General features: G+C 39.1%; 1 protein-coding gene across 13 annotated transcripts in view; it reads left to right on the top strand.

Annotated features, from left to right (window-relative positions):
• Positions 1-23,130, top strand: part of TNRC6B (trinucleotide repeat containing adaptor 6B) — a 122,573-nt gene that overhangs the window by 77,836 nt on the left and 21,607 nt on the right. For 12 of the 13 annotated variants that reach the window (XM_069002724.1, XM_069002734.1, XM_069002720.1 and 9 more), the window contains 8 exons: positions 3,203-3,290; positions 7,074-7,095; positions 8,564-8,908; positions 12,228-14,555; positions 15,847-16,005; positions 18,970-19,148; positions 20,364-20,438; positions 21,776-21,821. In XM_069002724.1, the coding sequence (XP_068858825.1) occupies positions 3,203-3,290; positions 7,074-7,095; positions 8,564-8,908; positions 12,228-14,555; positions 15,847-16,005; positions 18,970-19,148; positions 20,364-20,438; positions 21,776-21,821 (3,242 nt within the window). Of the gene's footprint in view, positions 1-393; positions 751-3,202; positions 3,291-7,073; positions 7,096-8,563; positions 8,909-12,227; positions 14,556-15,846; positions 16,006-18,969; positions 19,149-20,363; positions 20,439-21,775; positions 21,822-23,130 lie in introns of those variants that run through there. The other variant, XM_069002729.1, reaches the window with a different exon arrangement.

Genomic DNA, 23,130 nt, shown 5'->3' with positions numbered 1-23,130 from the left:
GGTAATGCATCATAGCTACTGGGTTTATTTGGGTATGGGTTCTTTTAGAATGAAAATAACATTTTGGATTACAATTTACAGTTTCTCATCATTTGTAAGCTGTTAATATGCCTTGCTTTAAATACTTGGAATTAAAATCTGTGGTACGCTTTTGAAATACTTTTTAGTAATATTGATTCTAAGATTTTGTGGGAGATGTTAAAGTGCAATTAGGTCATATTTTTAGATCAACACATGCTTTCTTGAAAAAAACTAGATTAAAAAGCTGGCTGCTGATAGCAACTTAGCAGACTTCCTCTTCAGGGTCGTGGTGTGTCCGTGTTCCCATTACAGTGTGCTCATAACAAAACCCGGAACCACACCCTATTGTATTACTCTAAATTCACTCTGCTTGCAGTTGATGGGTTTTCTCCCCCTGTTGATCTCCTCAGTCTGAACAGCTGTTTGCTGGAAAGCACGTGGTGGATCCCCGAGTTTTCATCAGGCCAGGAAGAACTATCTTTTGGCTAATGAGAAGTTAATAGGCAGCATTATCTCTGGAATGAATTGAGGAGGTGATTGAAAGCTTTGTAAGCTTTGTTGATGTTAAGTTTTACAGAACATTTAACAATGCAAGTTAAACTTGTGTTCAACAAGCATCTTGTATCCCGCTGAAAAGGAATATCATTGATCATAAAACAAATGTTAGTGAAATGCGTCAAAGAGTGGAATTGGGAAGACAGCACGTGTGATACCCAAAATAACAATAAGGTATTTACCCTTCTAATTCAGTGAACTTTCACCATGGCTCTACATTGTTAGCGGGTTTGTAGCATCTAGTCTTGCTCTGTCATTTGGAAAGTATAACTTCATACTTCTGACATGTTTGTGAGGTTTCACTCAACTCTTTGTCGGGAGCTCTGTGGTCTCATACATGTGATGTAGCCCACGTGTTCAGATAGGTCCCTTCCACCTTAGTAGAGCTTACATGAATTGAAGCCTAAATAAAGTAAACTAAGTACTGGTTGCTGCTGTATTGTGGTTGTTGAGGATGCACCCAGTGGAATATTAAATGTGCATCTCCACTGAAAGAGCAGAAGGGGAGGTTTTCATGTAAAACAAAGGGCTTCTTTGCAGCCTTAGTCCGCATAGATCAAAAAACAAGGCAGCAGCAATAGCAATCTCCATGTCCTAAATTTACCACAAAGGCAGACCATAACTAGGTGATTACTTTCAGGCTATGAATCTTTTGTCCTTGGATCCTTTTAGGGCTGCATGTCACTGTAAGCCATAGCTTCAGCTGTGATTGTGTGTGGCTCTTTTCTCTTTCTTTTCTATTCCCTTCTCTTCTGCTCACAAAAGTAAGGAAAGTGCTTTTAAATAGAAGGCTGCATGTGTGCCAAGCAGTTACTGGAAGTAATTTTGTATTTTGATCCTACAATTTTTCAGCAGCTCTTTTGAGACAGCTCTTTTTAAACTTTTAAGCTTCTTTTTAGACATTTGCCTGCTGCAAGAAAGGTTTTTGGAAATAGTGTACTTGTAAATTGCACTGCAGCCCAAAAGGTATACATAGCTTGACAGTACAAAAGTACTAAACATAATTTGAAGTCATAGCAACTTTGGATGTGAGGGTGTCACAGGAGAGCTTTTTCATATTGCTTGCAGTCTGGCTCAAAGAAAATGAAAAATTGTCTCAGTTCTATGGCAGACAATGCAAAGTATACTAAGCTCCCCAGTGCTTTGCTGAAAGATTAGGTAGTAACTGCATTTGGTGGTAACCTCAGGATGTTGTTACTAAGGTCTCATCTTGCCCTTATCAATTTTGTCCATGTATGAAGAAAGAGAGCCCAACTTCAGGAAACCAGGAAGACATTTATTACTCTCTCTAGAACCTTTGTCATTTAGAGAGTTCTTGGAAGTCCTCCATCAGGAAGCTATTAGTATATAGCATCTCAAAATATTTTTGTAGGAATCAGTTGTGTAAATGTCTCTTTGCACAATGGCTTGGGCATATTTAGTGAAAATGAAAATAATTACCTTTACCATATAAATGCAATTCAAGGAAACTTCTGTATGATGTGACTACCGAGCCAACTCAACTCTGAAGTTTTCTAAACTGTGGTCAAAAAAGACCTTTGATTTAGGCATAAATACAAGAAATAGTTCAGTACTATTATAAACTCCAGGTTTGTTTGTAATGTTGTTCTGGTTTTTATAAAATTTTCTTCTGAAAGATTGTGGATTATACTTGTTATTTGGTTCCCATTCGTAGAGTCTCTGATCCTACTCCTCATCCATCAGATCACCTTTTTACATTAATGTTCTTTGTCTTAATCTTTCCCTATAAAAAGAAATTACTCCAAGTAAGCTGGAAACTTGGCCTTAAATTTCTTTATAAGGAGGTGAAGAGAACTGGTTAACAAAAATGTGATTCACCATAGAAACAGCTCAGCCAATAGTATACATGCAGTAAATTAACTATTCCATGGTACTTTCTTATTTGATACAGAACATAGCAACAAGATGATGGCTTGACAACAATAGCAGCTGCATATATTTTTTTTTCCCTTTTTTGAAAGAATGTTCTTGTGGGAAAAAATAGATTCCTGGAAAGTAATTTGTATTGCAAGTTTCATCACAAAAATTCTGTGGGTGGGTACAATACCCTAGAAATTAAATTAGAGATTTGTATAATAAATGATAGGTTTGATTTGATGTGACATTTCTAGTCTCTTACAAGTGACACAGCTACAGGCAATAGAATAATCTCTTCCCTTTGTGAAGATAAATGTTATATCAGACCAAACTATCTTATATTAAATTACAACTTCCCTTTTTTTTTTTTTTTTTACCATATGGAAAGATTCATGAGACTCTTCGTTAAATAATAGCATGACCCAATTATAAGAATACTTTGGTCAAAATGTCTTGAAGATATTTTCTGCTATCAGGCATGTGATTAATTTATGTAGGGAACTGCCATAACAGACTTGATGCAAATAAAAGAATTTTCCTTTAGGCAGCATGTGGCATGATTGTGGCTGTACTGAGCTAGAAGGTGCTTTTCTTATCACAATCCGTCTGAAACCCTCAGATGGAAATGAAGTACGGCAAGAGGAATCTGGTAGCTTGACTGCCTTTATTGCAGGCAAGAGGTTTATAGTATGTATGGCTCTTACACAACTTGATTGTGCTCAGACCATTGTTTTTCATGTTTTGGCAGAGAGAAGGAGCAAGAAAGGGAAGAACAGTTAATGGAAGACAAGAAAAGGAAGAAAGAGGATAAGAAAAAGAAGGACTCTGCTCAGAAGGTGCGTTTTGATATTTGAATTATTTTATCCAGCTGAAACATAAGTAGTATTGGTGGCAATAAGATGTTAAATTGTTTGTATTTGAACTTAAAAATTTGTTTAGAGTAGTACTTCTTTAAAGACACTTTTTTGTATCTTTTTTCTGGAACTGAAATGTTTAACTTGGACATTTCTTCTCCTTAGTGTGCCTTGTAAAGTAAAAGAAGCTTTTTGATATAAAGTATTTAAGTTACTTAATATGGCTTCTTTTGATCTCTCTCTACGCAACTGCTGCTCGTTTGAGGTGTTTGTGGATGGAAATACTGATGGGCCTTTGCAGTTCTTGCAGTAAAGTTGAGTAAATATTTATTAGAGCAGGAAGATTTTTGTTGGGTTGGGGTTTTTTTTAATCCTTAAGGAAGTTTATATGAAATATTTACTCCTGAAGATTCCATTTATTTTTTTGCTAAGTATCACTTGCATTTTACATTTTCCGTAGCTAATAGCACTTTTCCTGAAGTGTATCAGGTCAAGTCTGAGTTGTGGAAAATTGATAAGTCACCAAAAATTGCTCAGAAAACGAGTATGAGACTTGATGTATTAGAAGGTCTGTATTTTGCAAAAACATCTGGTAGGTTGTTCTAGGAATTAACTTGAAACATGAACTTGAGTCTCTTACGGCATTATTCGTGCTTTTTAGTGTTAAAATACTTTCCAGGCTTCCCAGTATAAGATAGGTGCAACCACCCTGGAACAAGTCCAGCAAAATGCCTTTAGGATGAGTAAGGGACTGGAGGATCTGACAAATGAGGAGAGGCTGGGAGTGTTATGACTCTTCATCCTGGAGGAGAGAAGGCTTGGGGGATTTCATCAATGTATATGAATACTTTGTAGAAGGGAGTGAAAAGATGGAGGCAGACTCTTCTCCATGGTGCCCAGTGGCAAAGCACAAGACATTATGCATGTATTGAAAGTCTGCTTAATCTTAAAAAGGCTCCTTTTTTGTGCGTGTATGTGACTGGGCAACCACTGGAACAGGTTTCCCAGAGGGGTTGTGGTGCCTCTGTCTTTAGATGCTCAAAACTGAGGTGGATGTGGTCCTGTGCAATCTAGTTTTGATGATTTTGTTTCGAATTGAGGAGCCTCTTGGGGCCAGGTGGGGGCCAGGGGTGGGAAATGTTGATTAGATGTCCAGAGGCTGTCCCTTCCAACCTCAATGATTATGTGAAACGGAGAGCAGAAGACTTTATTTTCTTTCAGTAGTCTGTCTTTCAGTTGCTTCAGTAACAACAGATCAGGTGGTGAAAGATCAGGTGTTTACTCTTAGATTCTGTGGGTTTCTGCTAAGAACAGACAGCACCAACTTCACTTAAATTTTGGCTTATCCAGGGTCTTTTTTAGTCTGGCTTTTTCACCAATTTGAGTCTATCAATTTAAATTGGGTGCAGATAAATGTGCGTCAGTTGTCTTCATCCAGTTGATACATCCCCAAATAACAGTGCAAAAGAGCAGTAGCTACAGGATAAGGTCTCTCCAGTGTCTTTTTGCCTCAGTGTTGGTGCTGTTTAATGTTCAAGTACAAAAAATGTATGTAGAAACCAGGAGGAGCAGACCCTTATGAATAAAGAGTAGAGACTTGAGGATTATGTGCTGATATTCAGTGATAAAAGGGAAAGTTGAAAGGGCCGTATGGATCATCTTGATAATAGTGCTGTGTTTACTGAGGAATTGGTGCTTTGAATACAAAAGAGATTTGCCAGCTTTCATGTGTGTCTCTCACCTACTAAGTTGTGCAGTACATATTCCGCCACACTCTCAGGAAGAGTAAAGACTAAGTGATTTAATTTCCTAGAGGCCAAACTTCACAGTAGTAGTTGGAGATACATAAGAATAGCAAAGAGGGCAGCCGAATGGATAAAACTTAAATGTGTGTGATCATTCTTAATGACTGTGGAGGCATTCACCAAATAAGTAGCTATGATTTCAGGATACTGTTTCAAACTAAGTTTGTTTAACATGAAACAATCGTTCTGTCTGGATCATCTGAAAAATTAAAATTTTTTAAAAATCACTTTAAGGGAGGTTTTACAAGCAAGTTCACAGCTTAAATATATCTGTGGTTGGTGTCCAGGGGCTGTTTGATAGCTTGTCAGTAGGCTGAGCTTTATTCCACTTTCCCATTCACTGTAGCTGCTCCCACCCTGCTGATGCTCGTAGGTTACCCACAGAGATGACAGCTGTAAATCTGAGATACTGTCACGTTTTTTCAGCTTTTGAATTTTAGATAAAAACAATCACATAACCAGATCATTTTGACTAGGAGAAAGACATTATAGACAGAATTTTTTTGTTGGTTTTTTTTTTTTGTCTAAACTAATGCGCTTTATCACGTAGAATTCTTCAAAGATACGGTGAAATGGTTTTTTTCCAAGTCGACAAGTTACTAATTTACTAAGCATGTCTACTGTTGACTAAAGAAATCTTATCAGCATTACCAGATCATATTAATGAATTTTTTTGTTTTCCCCTTTTCCTTTAGTAGTGAAGCATCAGGGTCAATTAAGTGTGTAACAGAATTTTTAACTCTTGCAGAAGAAGGTATAATTCGATGCATAGAGGATTTTTCATAAGTGAGGTTGAAAATTGATGTCTGGCTTGGTACAGACACAGTTGTGGTACAGATGCATTTTTATTGTCTTTGAGACTTTGGGATAGTGTGTGTCTGTGAAGTTACAATGCTTAAGATTTTGTATTTCAGTGAATGTTCCACTTTGCATATTTCAGTTTTCATCTTTGCAAAATAAATGATGCCATAGCAATTTAGTGCAGTTTGCCTTTTTATTCTTTACCATACAAAGGAGTTCTGGCTTGGTTAGTTTCAACAATAAACTGCTTTTTACTTGTGCTTTCATTATTCTATACTGTCGCTGTGTGCTTTCCAGAATTATGGACTAGTTCAGCAATTTCGTTTAAGAATAGGTGTCATAGAACCTGACACATGATGATCTTTAGGGTTTTTTCATTATTGTGTAGTGAAACTCATGATGGACAGGTTCAAAAAATGCTACAATACACACAGTTCCAGAGAATATACCAGTGATGTGTTTGTCGCTACTCTAGCTTGAAATCTGCTATGCTGAAACAATGTAGCAAAACCTATGTTGAGTATGTTGGCCAGTATGAATGCTCATTTCAGTCATTGACTTATTGCATTCAGTAGATTTCCTTTATAAGTGTTGCTAGTGCTTTTTGTAAGTGTAGAAATGAATCCAGTAAGGTTTAGAATTACTTCTCCTTGGAAGAGATGTTCTGGGAAAGGTGAAGTGGGAAGATGGCAGAGACAGACTGCTGTGGTTACTTCAGACCCCAACAGTCAGCTGTAAGGATACTCTCACAGATGGAAGGCTTTGTTGCACTTTAACTGCAATACTTCACCTCCAAAAGCTGAGAGAACTGTCGTGCGGCAGCGCGTGTCTATTTGTACTTTGGAAGCCGTGTTTGGGATGAGGAAGGACGGTTGAGTACTTAAAATCATCATGAGTGAAGTAATGATTGTTTCTGCCAGGGACTTCTGCATCGGAGTTATTACAAGATTTATGGTACTTTTGAAAATCTCATGTGTATATATGTGTGTGTATAACTAGGAATACTATTTAGACTTGTAGTTCATCAGTTGGTTGTTTTCATTCAACAATAAATTCTGTTCTTGTGCTAATATATTAAGGTTGTGATTTAGCACAACCTGTTCAATGTTTGTTTTGAGCTGCTTAAAACTCTATTTACATTCTTGCTCTTAATTTGCAGGTCACAGATCAAAAAACCAAAGGTAAGAATCTTTGATCCTAAGGAATACTTTTATTGACTTGAGCCAAGATTCAGACCTTGATCAAAACTGTTAGAAAAGGAAGGGGACTTCTGAGTCAAGATGAAATACCAAATATGAGTATTCAGGAGAAATGAAAGTTGAGGTGATTGAAATGGAGAACCTACAACTATTCTGCTGATGTGTTGTCAGCATCAAAATACTTGAAGAAAGAGTGAGGGTTGTGGATAAGATAGGTAGCTGAAATACTCAGTTCTCTGTTTTACAGAGGTTTTAGACAAATAACCAAAGACTGAAACCACCCTTATAAAGGGAAGGATAGACAGCAAAAGTACTGCTGGTAGCGAGGTACCAAAATGAATGAAGATTACTTGGGTTTGGAAACTTGAATTCAGGCACATAAAAGTCCAGTAGAGAAGGCAGAACTGATGAGTGAGCATCTTGAAAGTTGAACTAAATAACTTAGCTGAAGTAAAAATATATTTAATCTTGTTTTGTTCATCAGATTTTGATAAATTTTATGGGGAAATTGCTATTAGTGAAAGAAAAGGACTAAAATAGTAACTTGATTTTATGGCTAACAACACTTTTTTGGGGTTTGGGCAACGAAGCCTATATAGAGAAAACTGAAAACCCTTATAAAAATAAAATGTGGAGAATAGTGCATTCATGTTGCCAAAGAGAGACCCACTTGTCTTGATCTCACATTTGTAAAAGTTTTACTAATTATGCTTAGTTTGTCTAGAGGCTCTTAAGCAAATTTTGTGATGGTGTTAGCTCCTCAGGGATTTTTGGTTTTCTTCTCCAATACATAATAGTCCTCAGGACCAGCTTGTCTTTGCTTATGGGGCACCTGGTGACCAGCAGAGAAACCTTAAGTGAGCCAAATACAGTTGCTCTGTGTAGGACTGTCTTTTGGGTGAGAGTCAGCTATTACTGCCTTACTTAAGAGCAGCACAGAGAACTCAGATTTGTTAACTCTGAATCCATGAGGAGGCAGGTTATTTCCCATCTTTTTGTTTGTTTAGGCAGTGGCTATGTAGCCTAGTAAACAGGTGAAAACTTGGGTTCTGATTTCAGCTCTCCCATAAAGATGATGCATAACAATCCAAAAACCAGTTGAAGATCAGGAAGGTGGAGCCAGTTATATTTGACTGCTCATATTTTAAAATGACTCATTGTCTAGGGTATATTCTTTGCCAACTTTACATTTGCAAGAAATTTTGGGCTTAGAGCAAAATACTTGATGAAGGTAGAGTTTCATCCTGGACTATAGAGTTCCACATGGAAGCAAAAGGTCTGCTGCTGTGCTTATTCCTGCTTCTCTAAATTGTTCTTGGTTGTTGAGAAGGTGGAAGCTGCGCAGTATTTCAGAGATTAAATACTGAAAGCTAAGAGTCACAGTGAGTTCTTGTAACTAACACAGGTTTAAGTGGAAAAACTTCTGATTTTCATTCTTCCTGTTTTGCAGTGCCCGAAGTGACGAAACCAAGTTTAAGCCAACCAGTGGCTGCCAGCCCAATTGGCAACTCTCCATCGCCACCAGTCAATGGTGGCAACAATGCCAAAAGGGTGGCAGTGCCGAACGGACAACCGCCAAGCGCCGCCCGCTACATGCCTCGGGAGGTGCCGCCGCGATTCCGTTGCCAGCAGGACCACAAAGTGTTACTGAAACGTGGGCAGCCCCCTCCGCCATCCTGTATGCTCCTTGGGGGTGGAGCAGGGCCTCCCTCCCCAGCAGCACCAGGAGCAAACCCAAACAACGCACAACCAGTGACAGGAGCACTGCTGCAGAGCGACAGTGGGACTGCAACAGGCGAGTGATGATAATAAATAATATTGAATGAACGTGTTGGTGCATGGCAGAAAAGGGATGGCTGAAATTGTGCATAAGCCTGTCATTATATAACAAAACTCCTCAGACTGCTTTTGGAGAGCTTCTTCTCTTTTCAGTGTACAGGCTTCTGTTGGCAGCAGTGGATATAATTTTTACTACTAGATGAAACAGGAGGTTTAATTTTTTTCAAGTATGTTTTGAGTGGTCTTAATTGGTTGCTGAACTGCTGCAGCAAGGTAAACACAAGGCATAAATAAAACAGCGTTTTATAGCTGTCACTGAGTAGCTCTTAATGGCTCTTCAGGTTTCTTTGACAAGCATTTCCTGTCTTGTCACATTTTTGTATCTGGTAAAACAGACATGTAGATGCCAGGTCTGCAAAGGGCAGGTGTCTGTCACGTCTGGATGAAACAGAAAGATGACCTATTGCTCCTCACTTTTTTTTTGGGATACTAATCTTGGGTTTTCTACTTAGATAAGCCTTTTTGTACAGGTGGCAACTGTTCTGTTTTTACTTTTCCATTTTTTTTGTGTTCCAGAGGATAAACTGATTTTAGGATTAATTGTTTTGTGAGCATGGGGAAGTTATAGCTGCTCCTGAATTTTTTAGACCCTTGGTGAATTGCAGTAGCTGTAATATTTCTTCTTAAATTACAATAGTGGAACAAACAAAATTCCACTCAAGATATCTGCCTTTTAAAGAAGAACTTGGGTGACCTGCAAAGTCAAGGACAACCTCAATTATAACAATAAGGATGTTTAGAAAAGGAATATTAAATACTTGAAAGTCAAAAAGAAGAAAATAACAATACCAGTATGTCTGAGTTTTCTTTGAAAATCATGCCAGATCAATGAGATGGTGATTTTTTTACCATCATGGAAATCAAACTTTTTTCAGTGCTCTATGGTTCGGAATTATAAACCAACTCATACAGAATCAAGTAAGATAAATGGGATGGCTGCCCTTATTAATTTTCCTAGAACCCTTTTTAATAATGCCATTTGTTTTGTGGTTTCACTACTTGAATTCATTTGTAGGAAATACTTGTTTGACAGATTATTTGTCTTGTCTTTGATAATTGCTGTTTAATAGAGGAGAAGGTGAATGTCAAACTACAATGGCAAAATTTTAACTAATCAGTTTAAAAACAGATTTCTTGGAGATAACTGCTTTTGATGAAACACCTGAAACAAAACATGCCCCAAAGTCTGTCGTTCCTATATGAAATCCTAGCACTGGTATGCCTCCACAGTTACTGTGAAGGAGACTGACTAAGGAGAATTTGTGGCAGTGAAGCATTCTAAACATTTTCAAAACTTCTCATGAGCAACATGTTTTTGCTGCTGGGTGTACTATATGAGAACCATTTGGAAGTATTTTGAGAGGCTCCTTAAGTTATATGTAATTATTTGACACATAATATTTGCTTTTCTGAGGCTGAAATTTGATGTTATGAATTCTCATATTTTTACACTTCATTTAATGGTGCTTTAACAACTAAGATGTTACTTGGCTGTATTAGCTAGTGGTTAGTTGCATTACCCTGAGGGAAGTCAGGAGTACCAAGAATATGGGTCCTTGAGACCTGCCTCACCTCATCCATTTTTCTGCACCATAACAAGTTAACTGGGCTGGGGAGCTGACTTGTATTAAAATTAAATCAGGTTGGTTTTTAAAGCTTATTTCAGTCCAGATGACTTTTACCCATTCACCTAACAATATCAATGAGACCACACGTGCTAGCATGTGAGAGTAGGTATGCCAGAGGAATGAGAATGAGCAGCTGGACAAAAGAGAGACCGAGGCTGACCTTAGGTGCTCCATCAAAATGCTTATGGAAGTGCAGTGTACATCATTTTTCCCACCTCAGATCTGGCTGTTGACAAACTGAACTTCAGGTTGGGTCCAATTCAGTCCAATATATGCACTCATATTGTGGTTAATTCTCATGCCACATGAAAGAAAACAAAAGCAGGTTCCCAAAGGGGAAGATAATGTAGCTTACCTACTTGTTCCCATTCTTATATTCACCAGATGGTCAGGGTGGCGTTGGTGAGGATTTAATATTAAAAGTTAACATGTCATCCTCCTTCATGTGGACCTTTTTCTACCAGGATTGAAATCCTCCTGGCAAAACTAGTGCCCTGAAAGATGACACCAAGTATACTATTGTCTCATACCAATACAGGGGATTGAGATGATGGGTGTTCTGTATAGTTCTTCCAATACCAATGATAATTCAGGACATACAAGACAGTTTTGGACAATAAGGTTTAAATTTTATTCGTGAAAGTCTTTCAACAGTTATGGTTATTGCCACTGTCAAATATAGCAAGGGAAAGCTGGTTTCCTGAAATAATCCATTAAATTGTGTCTTAGTGTGCTATATGTCAGCAAGCACCCCAATCTTAAATACTTTTAGAATGTCTTCAAAGAAATAAAATATTCTGTTAAAGTCACTGATTTGAAGATCTTGCTAAGTTCACAGCTGCCTATGCATCATGCATTGGCTCAACCATTTCTAAGTTCAAAAGACAGCAACCTTGCAATCTTTTGAGCTTGTCTTTGCCCTCCTTAAGCTCTTCCTGTGATCTGTCTAATTCAGAAATTTTTTTAATTGGAAAGGGAAATAAAAAGGGTTACTCTGTGCTAAAAAGATAGACGGATAAAAATATCAGTGGAGTCATACTTCCTTGCTATTGTTCAGTTTGCATTTGAGGTTAAAGCAACAGAAGGAACAGAATGTACTTGGGAACTGCTTGATCTCTTGGATCTTGGTAGGTGGGGTTTAGTGGATGAAGACAAACTACTGTTCATCAATATTCAGAGCTTACAAGGGAGTTCTAACCTTGCTGTAAAGTCTGGATCCTTATTGGTGGCCCTCAGTGAAGGGGGATCCGGAAGGCATTAGTTGGATGTTCATTGTTTAAGCTAATGAACTGAAAGCCTCAGACAGGCACTGAAAGCTGATCTTATCTTCTGTTGAAAGTACTAGCAACCAGAAATGGTGATCTTTGCTTTGGAATATATAACATAGGAATTGAGGCTAGGAGGGGAGTTACCCAGTTTTTTTAAGCTGTTTGCCTTATTTTCATGGAAGCTGTCATGTGAGCCAATACTGGTAGTGACAGTATATATTCAGTTATGAATACTGCTGCAGCTGTTACTATGGAGTTTATGCTCTGCAAAATAAGTGGGATAACTGATGTCAAAAAATCTGATATTCTATGCTTGTAAATAATACGGATTATTAATGACCTCTTTGGGTGTTTTGGGTTTGGTTTTTTTTTCTTTTAGATTCAGCAATTGGAGGTGCTGCTGCTTCAAATTATGCAAATTCCACTTGGGGTCCTGGAGCCTCCTCCAACAGCGGCACCAACGCCAACCCAACTCACATCTGGGACAAGGTGATTGTAGACGGGTCTGACATGGAAGAGTGGCCTTGTATTGCCAGCAAAGATGCTGAGTCTTCTTCCGAAAACACCACCGATAACAACAGTGCCTCGAACCCTGGCTTGGAGAAGAACGCTCTGCCAGGAAGCACCACTAGTAACAAAGGAAAAGGAAGCCAGTGCCAGTCTGGAAGCGCTGGAAACGAATGTAATCTTGGGGCCTGGAAATCTGATCCCAAGGCTAAATCTGTTCAATCTTCCAACCCTGCTGCCGAGAGTAACAATGGACTAGGTAATTGGAGGAACTTGAGTGGACAAGACAGAATCAGTCCTGGTTCTGGCTTCAGCAACTTTAACCCAAATAGCAACCCATCTGCTTGGCCGGCACTGGTTCAAGAGGGCAATTCTAGGAAAGGAACTCTGGAATCTGATAGTGGTAGCTCCAATGCACAGATTAGCACAGTAGGTCAGACCTCTAGGGAACAGCAGTCAAAGATGGAAAATGCGGGTGTTAACTTTGTCTCTGGCAGAGAACAGGCTCAAATTCATAACACTGATGGACCAAAAAATGGAAACACTAACTCCTTGAACTTAAGTTCACCAAACCCTATGGAGAATAAGGGAATGCCCTTTGAAATGGGCTTGGGGAACCCTTCCAGGAGCACTGACACCCCTTCTCAAAGCACTGGAGAAAGAAAGACTGGGAGTGTTGGATCTTGGGGTACAGCTAGGGGGTCTTCTGGAACTGACACAGTCTCTGGGCAGAGCAATTCTGGAAACCATGGGAACAATGGAAAGGATAGAGAGGACTCCTGGAAAGGAGCTTCTGTTCAAAAACCTAATGGGTCAAGAAGTGATTCTTGGGATAACAGTAACCGGTCTACGGGTGGTGGGTCTTGGAACTTTGGCCCTCAGCATGCAAATGAAAGCAAATGGGGTGAAGGGAACAAATTAACATCTGGGGTCTCTCAGGGAGAATGGAAACAGCTGTCTGGGTCTGATGAACTGAAGATTGGAGAGTGGAGTGGTCCAAACCAACCAAATTCTAGCACTGGAGCATGGGACAATCAAAAAGGCCACCCTCTTCCTGAAAACCAAGGCAATTCCCAGGCTCCCTGTTGGGGAAGATCTTCCAGCTCTGCGGGAAGTGAGGTTGGAGGTCAAAGCACTGGAAGCAACCACAAAGCAGGAAGTAGTGACAGTCACAATTCTGGACGCCGATCATACAGGCCTACACATCCTGATTGCCAGGCAGTCCTGCAGACTTTGCTGAGCAGGACTGACTTGGACCCCCGAGTGCTTTCAAACACCGGCTGGGGCCAGACTCAAATTAAGCAAGATACCGTGTGGGATATTGAAGAGATGCCACGGCCCGAGGGGAAGTCTGATAAAGGAACTGAGGGGTGGGAGAGCTCTGCCACACAGACAAAGAACTCAGGGGGCTGGGGCGATGTACCCAGCCAAAGCAATCAAAACAAGTCTGGATGGGGTGAGCTCTCAACCCCAACGGAGTGGAAGGACCCCAAAAATACTGGAGGATGGAATGACTATAAGAACTCCAATTCTTCTAATTGGGGAGGAGGAAGGCAAGAAGAAAAATCATCTTCCTCTTGGAATGACAGCTCTAGTAAGGATCAGGGGTGGGGTGGACGGCAAAGTAATCAAGGATGGTCTTCTGGAAAGAACGGTTGGGGAGAGGAAGTTGACCAAACAAAAAACAGTAACTGGGAAAGTGCAGGAAACAAGCCAGTGTCTGGCTGGGGTGAAGGTGGGCAGAATGAGATTGGAACTTGGGGTAATGGTGCAAATACAAGCTCTGCTTCAAAGGGTGGATGGGACGATTGTAAAAGAACTTCAACGTGGAATGAGACGGGTCGACAGCCCAACTCCTGGAACAAGCAGCAGCAACAGCACCAGCAGCAACAGCAGGAGTCTTCTGGTTCCTGGGGTCCACCGCCCCAAACTCCGAGTAATGGGCGGCCTCCAAACCCAAATTGGAACAGCGGACCACAGCCAGCTGCCCCCAAAGAGGAGGAGCCTAGTGGCTGGGAAGAACCTTCTCCACAGTCAATCAGTCGAAAAATGGATATTGATGATGGCACTTCAGCGTGGGGAGATCCTAGCAGTTATAACTACAAGAATGTGAATCTGTGGGACAAGAACTCACAAGGAGGACAGGCCCCACGGGAGCAGAGCCTGCCTACTCCAATGACTAGCAAATCACAAGCATCAGGTACTAGTCTTGTTCCTTTCTTCAGCAAGCTCCTATATATGACAGTAACCTTAATGCATAAGCAAGATGGTTTTAGATTCCTATTCCTGATAGTTTTATTCTATAAAGAAAACCAAATTCTTCTTTGACTATTTGGTTCTGCTTTTAAAGTCTTTAAAATTTGAATCAATCAGTCCTCTGCTTGTTGTGCCTCAGTAACTGTCATCTGAATACTGCTCACCTTGCCAGGAAAAGAAAATGTTCACTAGCTGACAAATCTGCATATTCAATTTGAGCTCTGAAGAACAGGTTGAATTACAGAATCACAAGCTTTAAGATTGAGTCCAACCATAAACTTAATAAGCCCAGCACTGCTTAGTCCCTGACTAAACCATGTTCCTCAGTGCAGCATCTACAGGTTTTTTAAATACCTCCAGGGATGGTGACTCAACCACTTCCCTGGGTAGCCTGTTCCAGTGCTGGACAATCCTTTCAGTGAAAAGCTTTTCCTAATATACAATTGAAACCTGCCCTGGTGCAACTTGAGGCCACTTTGTCTTGTCCTATTTCTTGTTACTTGGGAAAAGAGACTGCCCCCAACATGTCTACAGCCTGCTTTCACATAGTTGTAGAGAGCAATAAGTTCTCCCCTGAGCTTCCCTTTCTCTGGACTAAATAGCATTTTTTGTATTTAATTATTGGAGAAATGGGGAGAAAATCTTATTTTTAGTCAAAAACCTTTTGCTCTGAAACAGTTGAAATTGAGCAGGTCTGTGACTTAGTTTTTTAGTCAAATTTGGCTTGGCTTTATGATAAAGAATACTTAGAAAAATATTTTCTTCTTTGGAATAAGGACAAGAAAAAGTTACGTGGCCTGGAAATATATTAAGATATTATTGTTATGTAATATTTTCTTCCGACTCAAAGACACTTAAAGGATGTTATCTTGGTTTAGTATGTACTGCAAATATGTCCTTTCTCTTTATTCAGTATATAAAACCCCTAAGTTAGGTGCTTGTAACTAGCCACAAAAGCTCACAGACAGGAGGACAGTATTAGATGTGGGGCTCATGTTTAACCTGGGAGAAGAGTATTACTCATTGTAGCATTCTCTTCCTTTTCATCCCTGGAGGTCAGTGCCCACTCTAAAATTGTTGTGAATGATTGTCAATTCTGTTGCACCCACACTACTGAGAACCTAAAGTCCTCAGCAAGAATAACGAAGCAGTAGATAAATGATGTGGTGCTGCACTGCAGTAAATACTTCATTGTCTAAATGGTCTGTAATGAAACCTCTTTCTCCTTTGTGCAGTCTGGAGCAAAAGCACTCCACCTGCTCCAGATAATGGTACGTCTGCCTGGGGTGAGCCAAATGAAACCAGTCCCGGGTGGGGTGAAGTAGATGATACAGGAGCATCGACTACAGGCTGGGGGAATGCACCTTCCAACGCCCCGAATGCCATGAAATCTAGTGAGTATAGGCCAGATACCAGTTTCTTTGTAATTGCCCTGGAGATTTTTAGTGTTTGGCCTTTTGGCATAGGTCACCTGTGGAAGAATTACCTGAGGCCTAAAAGCAGTCTTGAATGTTTTTACAGGATTTTGATGGATGAGTATTAAGTGCTTGTAAATTACTGAAACTTAGTCTTTCAAGGTAGTAAAAAATTTCCTAACTAAGCAATTAAATGGGCAGCTCTGATTCTGGAAGTGCTGAAACACTTTTCCAGTAAGGAAATGTGTGTTTTTCTCAGGCTGCCTACTTGTTACATGATAAGTCACTTTTTCTGATCATATCAGGAAAAGGAATACACAGTACTGACAAATTCCACTGTGGAGGCTATTACATGGTCATCTATGCTTTGATAATGCAGCTTGGCTTTGAATGGATTTTTTTAATTATATAAGTGAGAAAAATTGTAACTCTTCAGAACTGCACTTTGTGGTCACACCTAAATGCCTACAGCAGTGTCTTTCATGAATGACATGTTGAAATATTTTGAAATTTTATTTCAAAGTTAAAATTCTGCTATATTAAGAGTTTTTGTGGGTATTACTCTTGAAGATGTACATTGTTTGTATAATTTTTGTATCAGTTTTTTTAAGGAAAAAACAACAAACAAAAGCAATGTTATTTCCAAACTCAGTAACATGTGGATGTGAAATTTCCTGCAGGAGCTACTGATGATACAGAAGTGTTACTGAACGTGACTGATGATGTGTCTGTAAAACTGTTTCCAGCCCAGAAGTTGCTTTTGCAACATGTCATTGTTTGAAATTAAACCCTGTGTAGATAGATGCTGTTAGGTCATTCTCCCTTCCTTCCACCCCAATTAAATAATTTGGCCATTTCTGAAACAAAATAGTCTTTGCTTCTTTAGTGTTATCATTGTAGCAGGCTTTTGTGGATGACAGACTTCCCATGCCTGCCACACAAACTTGGCACTTTGAGGATGCTAAGCTGAGTTTAGATGGATGTCTTCTTTTATCTATAAAAAGACACCTAAATATAACCAAAATTAGAACTCCTGAAATTGATCCATTGAAAATTTTGTTGATTTTTGTTGATTTGATGCTTAATACAGTCTCGTAAGACTATACATGGTCATTCATATACTGTGACTGGTCTGTATGTGTGCCATAACCAAGGAACTGCAACATACATGTGCAGCTCTGTATGTGAGCTGTCCCCAGCTCTAGAGCAAATTCTAGGGACAGGATACAGACTAGCTGTGATCAGAAAAGTTAAAAAAAAAAAAAAAAAAACGGTTTGGAGCCAAAGAAGGAAGTGTAGACCATTATCCACCTGTTTAAAATAGTAGGTTTACATACTTCTAACAGCATTGCATAAGAATATTGTGGCAGAAGTAGGAATAAATTCAGTTTTCTGTAATCGATTTTTTTTTTTGGTATCTTCACAATTTCATTTGTGTGCTATAGCTGTTGGTACCTCCTTACTCAACAAATGCAAAAAATTAAGTAGGTGTCATATAGAAAACTGATCTTTATGTTACTTCCAGATTCACGTTCAAGAACCCAAGAGAGTTGTCAGTGCAGAAAAATAATCTATGATTATGTAGTTAGGATCAGTATCATAGTATATATTTAAGCACTGTCACCAGAAATAAATTAAAGCTGCAGGGACTACCCAGTATAACATTGCCAGATTATGTTCTTGACTCTGTAGTCATAGTACGTAAGTGTAGCCTTTTCTGTGTAAGTAGCACAATTAAAGGGTCAAGAGGTAGATTTTCTGCACTTGGACCAGTATGTTTCATAAGCAGCCCTCTGTTTTAGTACACAAATGAACAGCCTTTAAAAAGCTGTTTTATGTGAAGCATCTGCAGGTTTATTTATGATGCATTTTAAGGTATCTCTTAAACCACCATAAGATGCTGCTGTACTTATTTTCATTATGATCAGGGTAGAGATCCCCATGGTAGACTAATTGCAATTCCTGACTTTTTTATATTCAGACCTTCTGCTATGTGTGTTAATGTCCTTATTCCTGATTTCCACACTCAAACCCCAGACAATTAAAGCATTAGTTATTACAAAGTGATGATGATGATGGAAATCTTTTCTGAAGTAGATAAATGCTGAATAGATACAGGAATAAATGTGCAGAATGAAGAGTTAGAGCAGGAGGAACAGTTGGATAGTGGACAGCATGAGGACTTGAGCTCCTGATGGCTTGTCAGTAAAGGTTAGAATTCCAAGTTGCGTGACAATGCTGGAGAATAACAGCAAGAAAAGAAGCAAAGAGGGAAAAGTCTAAACTGATGCAGTGAAGTGGTTGTAGCTTTCTGATATACTTAAGCAGCTCTGCTAGTAAGTCTCTTTAGTGACATTGTTAAGAACAGAATTTGTAGTAGAGGAGTTTGGGTTTCTTTGCATTAAATTACTTTTGGTGTTGTTTGTACCTGAGGACAATGCCAGGTCCTTGCCTTCAGATTCTACTTAGTCGTTGTGCCTAAAAGTTCTGGTTCTGTAATTTTGTGGAAGAGTGTAGGGCAAGGGGAGTATTAAAGTTTTGAAGTGAGAGAGGAAATAATTGATAAACCACCTGGACCAGAGTCTTCAGCACATCTGGTTTTTGAGTGTGCTTTGAAGGCTTTCATTTGCACTCGAAAATAATAGGTTGCCTTTTAAATGCAGCTGTATCTGTGTAAGAGGTCCCTATTGTTATTATATCTTTAAAGGTTTGACATTTCTTTAAAATAGTTGCAAAACATGACATGTGAACATGCCACCATATCTCTTGGGTTTTGGGATTCATGCACAAGTTTTTACAGCTGTTAGAGTGAAGACACAGTTTTGAATTTTATTTTTTTTAGTTCCTTTGGGATTCTGATGATCTCAGCTAATGTTGCAGTGTCACAGCGCCAGCTGCATGGTATTGTAGACTGCTTCAGAGCTTTTTTTCCTTTTTCTAAAGGTTCTAAATCTATGCAAGATGGCTGGGGAGAGAGTGATGGGCCAGTGACAGGAACACGTCATTCCAGCTGGGAAGAGGAGGAGGAGGGAGGAGTCTGGAACACAGCAGGCTCTCAGGGAAGCAGTTCCTCCCACAACTCAACAAGCTGGGGACAAGGAGGAAAGAAAACACAAATGAAGGTAAAATGCTTGAGTGATTCATAACTACTGTGTTGTCTGAAAACAGTCTGACTGATATGTTAGAGCATTATATAGTTATTTTTTAAGAAGGTCTTGCAGAGTCACAGAAAGATGCCACTTAAAATAGTGTAAAAAAATGAGAGGTTTTTTGATTTGCTTTAATATACTACACCTGTTATGACTAATAAATGTTCCAGTAGGTGTCAAATTCTTTTGGTTTGTAAGCTGCACAGCCATTACTAGATGGAAATAAGTATCCCAAGGCTATTTCTCTTCTCTTGCTGACACATCTTTCTGTGTTAGGCTGCTGCTGTTTTTCTTGCATAGCCTGCTGAAGTTTGGATTCCACAGTCCCTTTGGCACAGGCACTTCTTATTTCTGTCAACTGTTGGATTTATGTTTGCCTTATGTTTGTTGTTGTTGACATTTGGCCTCAAACAGGAGCAGGAGCTTGGCTGTAGTCCTGAGTAAATTTCTTTCTAAGGCTTGTTTGCATTAAAATTCTTTAGTACAGTAACACTTGTTACTGTATTAATATTAGAAGGACTGTGTTGTGTCTGCTTCTCATGAAATAGGTGGAGCAGACTCAAAAGGCAAGGCAGAGCAGTTTCCTAGGACATGGAATTACTGTTGTGACATGGTAGGGAGTTTTACAATTCCTGTTCTGCAGCAGTTATTCTCAGGGACTTTTCTATCACTTAAAGCTTTTTTATTTTAACCGCCAAAACAACGGAAAAATTTCTTCACTGTTGAACTGTGTTAGTGTTGGTTTTGATGATCTGTAAATTACACTGAGGCCAAAGGGAGACCCTGGTCAGCACAGTGCCTGTGCAAGAGACACCATGCTAAGGGAAGAAAGGCAAGGAAGAAATTGGCCTCTGTATGTACTGGATTAAAGAATGTATTGAACTGTTACAGAGGAAAAATTTAAAAATGTTCACAAAGCTTTCCAGATTACAGAATGAAACTGAAGGTGTGATAAACATCCTACATGACAATGTTCAATGACTTTGGAGTACCTAACAGTGAGCAATTGTACAAGACAGAATATTTGGTAAATGTTTCCAAACATAAATACTTTAAATAATTTTTTTCATGAGATTAATTTCTCTGATACCAGAATTTTCATTTTACTCTTGCTCGTCTCAAGGATAAAGGAGAATTTAAGGAATCAAGAAGTTTCTTAATAATATTTTTGTCTTTTTTTTTTTCCAGTGCGCATTAAAAGGAGGAAATAGTGATTCGTGGATGAACCCTTTATCCAAACAGTTTTCAAATATGGGCTTGCTAGTAAGTAAATTTTTTTAAAAAAGAAGTCCAACTTTGTGAAAAAGCTGTAAGCTTTAAGTAAGTCAAAAGATCAGTTGTTTCACAGCTATTGATCTGCATCTGCTATGCTGGGATGTTGATTATAATACCTGTAGTAGCTGGCTCAGAATGGCTTCTCAGAAAAAAGCCCAAATCTACTATGATTCCTAAAGTTACTTTATGATAACTCTTGTTCTGAGGTTGCAGTTTCCTTGTAAGTAATAGATTTGGGAGGGGCATGTGTGTTTTCTTGTTTTGTCTGTTTTTATGGGGAAGGTTGTTGCTTTTTAGTGTGGGGTGATTCTTTGTTGCTTTGGGTTTGGGGTTTTTTTTACTTTTATTTTCATATCCATTATTTTCATATTTCATGCTGTTTAGAGCACTCAAGATAGAGGCTCCTGCCTACAGTGTCAGATATCTGTGATAATCCAAGGTATTCATTCTGAGTCTCAGCCACCTATCAGATAAGGAGATTTACAGTCCTGTGTCTGTCTTGGCTGAATTTGCATTTGAAGTACAGCAGGGTCTTTTTAGAACAAAAAAGGCTCATTATGAATCCATAAATAAAAATTATTTGGTAAAGTGAATAAATAAATATCACATCATCGAGAAAAAGAGCCGTAGGGAAGTATTTCAAAAATAATTTTATATATATATACTTTTTTTTTTTGGAACTTCTGACAAGCTAATTTGTAAAATATTTTGCAGAATATTGTGCCAGTTGTCATCCTGTGAAGCAGGAATAGTATGTAATGCTGGCTAACAAAAGATAACAATGCAGAGTTTGTGTGGGAAGTCCAGGGCTGCACAAGCTGTCACTGACATGCTTAGGATTAGTTTGCAGCATCTTTTGGCTCCCAAGCTCTAATTCAATTTGCTAGACTGTAGATGCTTTGGAAAGCCATGGGAACACCTTGTCCCAGGTTGCCAACTGAAGAATCCCATGGCAGCGTGTTTCAAGATTTGATGGCATGACAAGTTATGAGGATGAGCTATCATTTTGGCCACTATTTTCAGTGTTTTGTCACTCGACCACTGGAACATGAGGACAGAGGTTCATTTTTGGAGCATCTCTGTGTCCATCCTTCTCCGTCGCATGCATTCATGTGTCTGGTTTCGTATGGGTGAACTTGCCATGCACAGCGTTAGGGGGTTGAGGCAAGCTGTGTCCAGGGTGATACCAGAAATCCCGGTGTTCAATTTTAGTTTAAAGTAAAACTTTCATTGGCACAGCTGTGTTCTTCCTGCATTCCACCTTTCTGAAATACTTCTCAGCATTGAAGAAGTCAGAACTGAATTGATTTTTTTTTTTCCCCCAGAGTCAAACTGATGACATTCCAGGCAGTAAGATGGACTTGTCTGTAGGTGCGTATATTTTTATTTCAATGCATTCAAAATGTGAGATCATGTGAGATGCTGTACTTTGGAAGGGTTTGATCCTTACTTTTAGCACTCCTCATAGTATAAGGGTAGAGTAAAAAGCATCCTCTGTGTTGTCTGTAAGCTTTGACCCTGGTGTGCAAGATTGGGATGTATACCTGTACAGAGCAGAGCTAGAACTTGGGCCAGAGACATCTGTTAAGACTGTTTTAATCTTTTTAGTTTGTATTCATTGTTACTGTTTTAAGAAAGTGAAAACCTTTTTCATTTGGTGGAAGAGTACTGTTTTCCCTTTATGCTAGTAGGACATCCCATTTACTACAGCTTCCTGGAGGTGATGTGAGGGGAAAAAAATTATCCTGTGTCATTGATTTCTTCAGTTGCATGCCTCAGGCTATTACAAATTACTTTTCAGTAGAACTAGATTTTATGTTCTGGATAGCTTCACCACAGTTGCTACACAGCTTAAGCACTGTGAGCTGTGTGGCACCAAAGGTAGAGCTGTGGTAGTCAAGACTTACCTGTATCTAATACCAGCTCTGGATTTGGTATTCTAATACAATCCAGACAGATGGAGTGTCTCTCAGCTTAGAATCCATTGCATTCTTAAATTTCTATCATACTTCATAGAGGATTCAGTTGTTCATTTTTCCCAAAATTGCTGTCTTCCTCTGAGGAAGTTAAGGGTCTCAGTAAGAGGTCATAAAAATGTTTAGTTAAAATGGTACAGCTCAGTTTTGTGGAAAGTAACAGTTCTTTGATCTCTCCAGTTTGGCCTCATGCATCCTCTAGAATTCAGGCTCTGATTGTATCATGCTTCTCTAAAGAATGTCTAGGTAGAGATCAGTCATCTTCATGGATGTTTAGTTCTCGTCTGCCTTCAGATGCTGCTGGTAAAAAGCAGATCTAAGTATATACAAATGAAGAGGATGGTAGCCTGGATTATGCTGATTATAGCTCTCTTGGTTCTTTATCTCCAAATTAAGGATCCTTTGGAACTTTCAAGGCCATCAGAGCTTCTGAGGAGATGGCTGTTGCTCAGAATATCCTGTGAAAGGATGCAGGAAGGCTGCATCTTTTACCTTGATACGTTGCACTTCATTAAGTTCAGTGTGCCCATTAATGGTGGCATCCCTTGATCTTAGGTAGAGCCATTTATTATGGCTGAGAATGTAGCAGATCTTCGCAGGCTTTTCTGTTACTTCTGCTTAACAGTTTTGCTCTTGTTGATTATGGCAGTTGTTTGTGGAAAGCTATAAGCTGTTTTGCTCAGTCTAGGTCTACTTCTAAACTT

Source organism: Aphelocoma coerulescens, chromosome 1A (genome assembly GCF_041296385.1).
Source record: "Aphelocoma coerulescens isolate FSJ_1873_10779 chromosome 1A, UR_Acoe_1.0, whole genome shotgun sequence".
In the NCBI taxonomy this organism is placed as follows: Eukaryota; Metazoa; Chordata; class Aves; order Passeriformes; family Corvidae; genus Aphelocoma; species Aphelocoma coerulescens.
Note: the sequence above shows the minus strand (reverse complement) of the source record. Positions and strands in the feature narration are given on the sequence as shown.